At 44.0% G+C, this 9,131-nt stretch overlaps 1 protein-coding gene across 1 annotated transcript; it reads right to left on the reverse strand.

Moving 5' to 3' along the window:
- Window positions 1–6,115: 6,115 nt before the first annotated feature.
- Window positions 6,116–7,234, reverse strand: LOC124029127 (zinc finger protein 239-like; the record flags this gene model as incomplete). Its single annotated transcript, XM_046340954.1, has 1 exon — window positions 6,116–7,234. A coding segment is annotated over one exon (1,032 nt), but the record flags the coding sequence as incomplete, so codon positions are not given.
- Window positions 7,235–9,131: the final 1,897 nt, after the last annotated feature.

Raw genomic sequence — 9,131 nt, forward strand, 5'->3', positions numbered from 1 at the left:
GGTGCAGATTATAACAGAACATGGCCAAGATGTTCAAATATTCATAAATGACCAGCATGGTCGAATAATAATAAGGCAGAACAATAATAATAATAATTATGTCCCCTTAGTGGTTCATCATGTCAGCAAATGGGAATATGTTCCATAATCCATGTTTAATTACATTACTGCAAATTGTCCACTGATATTGGTGCAATTTCTTACCCCTTCTGGCTGTATGAAAGTTAATTTCCTCTCAGACACACACATTTGTTCTTTGATATTATGAAGGTAATTTATGTCAAATGTACTTTCCCCACTCATTCACCCCATCTCTTTAAATTGCTTACGCATATTCAGTGGCCTGACTGCATCCAGACTATGTCAAAGGCCCATCCTGGTAGATCTGAACTTAATGCAGTATGGAGTGATCAGATGACAGAAGTCACATTTAGGTGCCCGGTGTAAATGAGGCCATAGATGCTCCATAACCATTACTTTGAATGTTTTATATATTATGACTAAATGTGTTTATTTCTGTGTTGCAGGGGCAGTCAAGAAATAAAACAGCAAGGCCACAGGACATGACATAAGCAGAGCTGCGGGAGACCACCTCAAGCCCTTGGTAGAGCCACCACGCCTTCAGCAGGCTTGAAAAGTGGGATTGATACTGATTTTCATACTAAGAGGGACCAAGAGTCTGTTGATTGGTCGGTCATTGGGTTCATTTCTTGAACACAATTCAAGCTTTATTTATACAGCACATGTCAGACATGGATGCAACACAATGGCTTCACAGGTAAAAAAAAATAAAAAATAAATGAAAATAAACAAATATTTAGTACACAAACATTAGTCTTTCAGTTGTTAGTCTTATGAGCACCCTAAGGAAATTCCATTGATTAAAATATTAATTGGATGCAAAATCCGATCCAAAATATAGGATTGTTTTTTTAGGAGTTCTCAAAGACACTATGGAGGTGTCCACTGAAAGTTGACGAGTAACAACAACTGGGACATAAGACACCCACCATGAGACCCATAAATCTCTGCGGAAAAGGTAGACAAAAGAAAAACCAACACCAAACTTAAAGACAGGAAGCAAACTGAAAAATGTGGTTAAAATAATTTATTATCTTCAATACCATTCATTCTTTACAACTCATAATTTACATAAATATAAAATAATGGTATTTTAATTAAACTAATTAAACTAAGCATAAATCCCAAACAAAACCTCAGGGGAGCATCACCCTCCCGTCACCTTATCTGCCCCCACTTCCTCTCCTCCTCTTCATCCTCCCCCTCAAATCTCCTTCCACCCTCCTCACTATCCCTTCCACCCCCAATCTCTCCCTGTCTTCACCATGTTCTGCCTTACAATATCCTATTATAAAAGCCCTAATCCTCACCTTAACTAAATCCCACCACTCTAACACCCCCTCGCATGGACCGGAGGCCGTCAAGCCTCCGAAAAAAACAAAAAAATGCGTCAACGAAAGCCTGCTCCTCCAGTATATCCCGATCTAACTTCCAGTACCCCCTACCGAGAGGCAGACTGGCAACCCCACCTGCAGGAACACCCGTCGTGATCTGTGAAGAAAACAGGCAACAGCCGCCCAGACAACTGGACCCAAAGACCTGGATACAAAAATGTAGTCGAGCCTCCGCGCAACCCCCTGGAGTTGCGCCATGTAGACCGACCATTGCCGAGTAGTGTGCAGGCCACCATCAACCAGACCATGGCAAGCCATTAGCCCAGAGATGGCACCTGCACTGCTATCACCGCCTACCCCTAAATCTATATTAAAATCTCCTCCTATCACCAAGTGCCTGTTTGTAACACACAGGGCGCCAGACAGTCCACCATCTCCCTCCTGTCTGCCGCCACCTGTGGCCCATACACCCAATTAACCTATATCTAGCTTCTCTAAACTTGACATCTATCCCCCAAAACTCTACCCTGCATTATTACAAAGTGTTCTCTATTTTAACCTCTATGCCCACAAAATCCCTACTCCTGTTAGTGCACCCCTCCTATGCCCCAAAAAAGATTCCCCCTTATCCCACTCCCTCTTAAATCTACACACATCCCCACCATCCCTCAGGTGAACCTCCTGTAAAAAACAGAAATCAAACCCTACACCCTCTAAATAACAAAAAACCGCCCTCCTTTTAACATTATTCCTTAACCCCTAACATTTAGACTAAAAAAAGAAACAGAACTATTCATTTAATTATTAACAACAAATAAAACCCCCAAAAACCAAAGAAAAAACAGGAGACTCACCCGATGCTCCCCTGGTCCATCTCCACCGGCGGGGACGTCCTCTCCTCTCCTGACGCCCCCCCGTCCTCCATCCCAACCCATGACCCAGGCAGTGTGTTGGGTCCTCCCTCCCCACCCACCATCCCCCCCTCCCTGTTTGCCTCTGGGCTGCATGTAGGGGACCCCATCTCCTCAAACAGGAGTTGGGATCCCTCTAGCAAACAGCCCACCGACCCCTCACTGGAGTCATCCACTAAAATGCAAGGGGCTGAGGCAAACCGGGAGGACAAATTACCCCCCCGCCACTCTCTTAGCCTCCCCCTCCACACCCCTCCCTCTCACTTCCTGCAAAGCTCCCCCTCTTCATCCCTTTCTTCTTTGGTGAAGGAGGTAGCGGGGAGACACAACGTCCCATCCCCGCTAAATCCTCCACCAAATCCCTAATTTCGACCTCGAGGAAGCCTGGCAGGCTGTCCCCCCATCTCCCCCCTTCCCACCCCCTCCCACCTCCCTCCTCCCCTCCTTCTCTGTCACTGTCCCCGTTCCCTCTTCCACTCCTTCTCGCACCACTGTCCCCTTCACCGCTCCTTACGTTCTTCTGCCTTCTTTTCCTTCTCCTCTTCTTTTCCACTCTTTCCTTCTTCCGCCCCTTTCTTCTCATTTCTTCCTTCTTTCCATCCTCTTCTCTTGCCTCCTTTTCCCCTGTGCCATCCGTACAATCCGCATGCGTCCTTTCTTTCTCTCCCCCATCCCCCGCTCCCCCAGCTGCAGACGGGTATGACCTGTGACGAGCCGGGCAATCACGCCACAGGTGTTCTCTGGAGCCACACCCGTGGCAAGCCTTGGGCTCCTCACACTCCCTGGCCTCGTGCTCTTCCGACCCACAAAACCGACATTTCTTGTTACTGCATGAGGCCAGGGTATGGCCGTAGGCCATACAACGCCTGCAGAACGGGGGCTGACGTGCATAGTATAGGGTTCTCCTGTCAGCCCCCAGGGAGAACATTGCCGGAGGATGGAGGTAGCCATCCACACTCTTCGGGGACTCCCTGAGTAACGCCTGGAAACCTCTCTTCCCATTCCAGAAACCCAGGGAGTCCCTGAGGTACCTCGCTGAGGAGACATTGTCCATGTACCTCCCCAGAAAGGCCCTCACTTCTTTGTCCTTCACGTGCGGATTATACATGGTTACGGTGACCACCCTGAAGTTGTTTCTTGCCAGGCTGGTCACCGTGTAATGACACAGGGGACCTTCTTCTTTCCCTTCCGTCACAGTCTTCATAATCTCATTGTGTTTTTCTTCCAAATATAGGGTTACATCAAACCCCTTCTCCATTGGGTTCCCCTGAAGGCATAGAACATCTTTAACCTTCAATTTTAGGTGCCCCATTAGGATGTTCCTCCCGAAGGTTTCTCTCCCCAAGGCTCCATCTCTTTTCCCGCCAAGAAAAAGCGCACCGTGTTGACCAGTCCAATCCCCGGAACCGACGGTCCAGATGTACTTTGCGCCATCTCCTCACGGACGATGGCGCACCCGTCCCACCACCTCAAACTTATAAACAGGAAGCAAATCAAAAAAGGTGGAGCAACTAAAGGTGTTGACTCTCCACATCTATCAAGACAACTGGAGCACTGGCCAGACACTCTTAAATAGAACATGGACCAGCTCAGGTGAAACACCTTCCCACTAACGAGACGGACAAGCCAGCACAGGTGTAACACATACTGACACACCAATCAGTGCATCCTACGTGCTAACGAGCTACACGTATTAACGAGCTATATGTGCTAACGAGCCATATACGTGCTAACGAGCCATATACGTGCTAACGAGCCATATACGTGCTAACGAGCCATATACGTGCTAAATGAGCCATATACGTGCTAACGAGCCATATACGTGCTAAAAGTCCAACCTCAAAACATAAATGGAAAAACCATTTAAGACAACCCCTTTAAGACAACAAATATATCCTATATTTTTGTTGGACAAGTTTGCTCACCACCAACAGAAAACAACATACATTTCACATTATAATCAACTTCAATGATTCACCTTCACCAATATAAACATGGTGTCTACTGGCTGTCAACAATTAAAAACAAGAAGAAATAAAAACATTTCTAAATAATAATATACAATCGTATACATTTTTTTCTCCTTTTTCTTTCTATACAATTCTAAAACTCACTAGCTTCTAGAACTGTCCTCCCCTTGGAACGAGCCCAAACAAAACTAATCTCCAATACAGGAAAAACGTACAGTCAAAATAAACTGTGATCCATTGCAACTCACTGCCTAAACGCAAAACACAATTTTTAAATTTATTTTACCCCTTTTCCCCCAATTTCGTGGTATCCAATTGTTTAGTAGCTACTATCTTGTCTCATCGCTACAACTCCCGTAAGGGCTCGGGAGCGACGAAGGTTAAAAGTCATACGTCCTCCGAAACACAACCCAACCAAGCCGAACTGCTTCTTAACACAGCGCATCCAACCCTGAAGCCAGCTGCACAAATGTGTCGGAGGAATCACCGTGCACCTGGCAACCTTGGTTAGCGCGCACTGCGCCCGGCCCGCAACTGGAGTCGCTGGTGCGCGATGAGTCAAGGATATCCCTACCGACCAAGCCCTCCCTAACCCGGACAACGCTGGGCCAATTGTGCGTCGCCCCACGGACTTACCGGTTGCTTAACCACTAAGCCACCCGGGAGTCCCAACACAAATCTTTTGACTGCCCGCCCTTGAGGCAATCAGCAACCAAGTTGTCCTTACCACGGACATGTCTGATTTCAAGAGGAAACTCTTGCAATATCCGTAGTAACTTTCCACCTCACTGCAGAGCTTCTCTCCCTTTTCAGGATTCACGAGATAGGCATGTTGTTGGATCGGGCCCCAGTCCCCAATGTCATGCTCTAGTACATTTGGGTTGGCACATCTGAGAAGGAACCCTGATATTTTAAAAGCACAAAGTCAATATAATGTCAATATTTCACAATGTCAATATAATTGTACCCAAAATTGTCAGCTGGTTGCATAAATAATTATGATTACTAAATGATACATAAATTGTAAATATGAAAATCAAAAGAAATGTAAACCCCTTTGTTAATATGTATTAGCAATACTGAACTTAATGGTGAGACATGGAATAATTAAACATGTATCTTTTGTCAGGCTGAATGTTTTAAATGAGGTGATTTGAGACATGCTTCTTCAGTAGTGCAATAAAGACAATTAGCATTTGAATGTTGTAAAGAAATACTGGAGTGATGTAGGATTGTTAATAAAATTGATTATAGACCAATTTATTACACTGCATCCATGTGTATAGTCTGCAAGTATGTTGAAATTAAGTTGTTTTCAAGTCATTGAAAAATCTACCCAAAAGACATCTTTTCAACCGAATATATATTGGACGTCGGGCATAGTCTTATTTTCAGCGTCTTTTCAATTACATTTAGCTAAATTGGAATAGCGCAATGTCAAAACACAGTTTTAACGTGTCCAAATTAATAACCAAAATGCAGAAACAGTTTGTGATATATTGAAAACCTAAACATTTGGGAGTGTTTCATTGTGATTCCAGTGGGTCACCAATGTGGTAAACTGCTAGCTACATTGTGATTCCAGTGGCTCACCAACGTGGTAAACTGCTAGCTACATTGTGATTTCAGTCGATCACCAACGTGGTAAACTGCTAGCTACATTTTGAAGTGTTGCATTTAAATTCCAGTGGGTCACCAACGTGGTAAGTGTAACAAACTCTTTTTGTTAGTCACTTTTTGTTCAATCACATAAATAGTAACTCTTTCAATTCAGAGCCTGGATTGTTTCCATGAGGCTAAAATCAATTGAACAGGGGCAAACATTTAGGGTTCTACGTTGACATTCATTAAAATACTACTGATATAATGTTAAAATAATCTACATTGTGACATTATTTCATTGATATCATGAAACAACTCCTTCATGTATTTTCTGATGTTTGATCAGAGATCTTTTACTAGAGTATCTCTTCCCACATTGATCACAGCTATAAGGTTTCTGTCCTGTGTGTGTTCTCTGGTGTACAGTCAGTTGGCCAGATTGACCAAAACTCTTCCCACATTGATCACAGCTATAAGGTTTCTGTCCGGTGTGTGTTCTCTGGTGTACAGTCAGTTGGCCAGATTGACCGAAACTCTTCCCACATTGATCACAGCTAAAATATTTCTCTCCTGTGTGTGTTCTCTGGTGTATAGTTAGTTTGCTAGATGTAGTAAAACTCTTCCCACATTGATCACAGCCATAAGGTTTCTCTCCTGTGTGTGTTCTCTGGTGTATAGTTAGATTGCTAGATGTAGTAAAACTTTTCCCACATTGATCACAGCCATAAGGTTTCTCTCCTGTGTGTGTTCTCTGGTGTATAGTTAGATTGCTAGATGTAGTAAAGCTTTTCCCACATTGATCACAGCTATAAGGTTTTTCTCCTGTGTGTCCCCGCTGGTGTCCTATCAGGCTGCTTAAGTGAGAAAAACTCGTCCCACATTGATAACAGCCAAAAGGTTTCTCTCCAGAATGTATTCTCTGGTGTGATTTCAGGGTTTCTAGCAGAATAAATCTCTTTCCACATTGATCACAGGCGTAAGGTTTCTCTCCCGTGTGTGTACTCTGGTGTATAGTTAGATAGCTAGATGTAGTAAAACTCTTCCCACATTGATCACAGCCATAAGGTTTCTCTCCTGTGTGTATCCTCTGGTGTATAGTTAGATTGCTAGATGTAGTAAAACTCTTCCCACATTGATCACAGCTATAAGGTTTCTCTCCTGTGTGAATTCTTTGATGTATTTTAAGGTTTGATGAAGAGTTCAATCTTTTCCCACAGTCAGAGCAGCAGTGAGATTTCGTTCCTGTGGGTCTCTGCTGGTGTTTCTTGAGGAGTTCTGATCTGGAGAGTCTTTTCTCTGCCTCGTCAGCATCATGATGTTGCTGAGGCTCCCCAGAGGATCACGATAGTCACATCTCTCTACTGTGTGAACGACAAAGTCAGACAGATGGTTAAAGGCCCACAACAGCAGAAATCCACTGTTTATTTGAGGTAAAAGGTGATGCTCAGAGCGTACCCATGAAGTTGTACATCAATTGACATCTGTTAAATTTGATAATTAAGACAGTCAAGACAGCAACAATAGTCAGATTTAGTCATAAGTAAATCATCGATGATTGCAGGCTAGAACGTTTTCAAGTTGTTGAAATCCTAAGCAGTGTGCCAGACGACTTTTGGTCTCCAATAGGCCCCTTACTGTGTTTGCTAAAACTGCGGCACGAGGGCAATGCACACACAATTTGGTTGCAGAAACTCCTCCATGCTAATGAGGAAACCGCTAGTTATGGATGTGGTATATCTGCCTGGAGCCAAAATGGTGAGCGAAGATTTTAGATTTCCACAATGTATTCTGAACACTACAGCGCAAGATCAGGAATGCTACTCAAGGAAACCTCCATTAAGCTCTGTGTCTAAGTAATTCATCACCAGGGGAGTTCTCATAGGCTGACAGCAAATATAGCCTCCATTTACAGGTTGATTATGAGTGTATTTCACACTACTTTTGGATTATACAGTGGGGCAAAAAGTATTTAGTCAGCCACCAATTGTGCAAGTTCTCCCACTTAAAAAGATGAGAGGCCTGTAATTTTCATCATAGGTACACTTCAACAATGACAGACAAAATGAAAAAAAATCCAGAAAATCACATTGTAGGATTTTTAATGAATTTATTTGCAAATTATGGTGGAAAATAAGTATTTGGTCACCTACAAACAAGCAAGATTTCTGGCTCTCACAGACCTGTAACTTCTTCTTTAAGAGGCTCATCTGTCCTCCACTCGTTACCTGTATTAATGGGACCTGTTTGCACTTGTTATCAGTATAAAAGACACCTGTCCACAACCTCAAACAGTCACACTCCAAACACCACTATGGCCAAGACCAAAGAGCTGTCAAAGGACACCAGAAACAAAATTGTAGACCTGCACCAGGCAGGGAATACTGAATCTGCAATAGGTAAGCAGCTTGGTTTGAATAAATCAATTGTGGGAGACATTATTAGGAAATGGAAGACATACAAGACCACTGATAATCTCCCTCAATCTGGGGCTCCACGCAAGATCTCACCCCGTGGGGTCAAAATGATCACAAGAACGGTGAGCAAAATCCCAGAACCACACGGGGGGGGGACCTAGTGAATGACCTGCAGAGAGCTGGAACCAAAGTAACAAAGCCTACCATCAGTAACACACTACGCCGCCAGGGACTCAAATCCTGCAGTGCCAGACGTGTCCCCCTGCTTAAGCCAGTACATGTTCAGGCCCATCTGAAGTTTGCTAGAGAGCATTTGGATGATCCAGAAGAAGATTGGGAGAATGTCATATGGTCAGATGAAACCAAAATATAACTTTTTAGTGAAAACTCAACTCGTCATGTTTGGAGGACAAAGAATGCTGAGTTGCATCCAAAGAACACCATACCTACTGTGAAGCATGGGGGTGGAAACATCATGCTTTGGGGCTGTTTTTCTGCAAAGGGACCAGGACGACTGATCCGTGTAAAGGAAAGAATGAATGGGGCCATGTATCGTGATATTTTGAGTGAAAACCTCCTTCCATCAGCAAGGGCATTGAAGATGAAACGTGGCTGGGTCTTTCAGCATGACAATGATCCCAAACACACCACCCGGCAACGAAGGAGTGGCTTCGTAAGAAGCATTTCAAGGTCCTGGAGTGGCCTAACCAGTCTCCAGATCTCAACCCCATAGAAAATCTTTGGAGGGAGTTGAAAGTCCGTGTTGCCCAGCAACAGGCCCAAAACATCACTGCTCTAGAGGAGATCTGCATGGAGGAA

Source organism: Oncorhynchus gorbuscha, unplaced genomic scaffold, assembly GCF_021184085.1.
Source record: "Oncorhynchus gorbuscha isolate QuinsamMale2020 ecotype Even-year unplaced genomic scaffold, OgorEven_v1.0 Un_scaffold_5598, whole genome shotgun sequence".
NCBI lineage: Eukaryota > Metazoa > Chordata > Actinopteri > Salmoniformes > Salmonidae > Oncorhynchus > Oncorhynchus gorbuscha.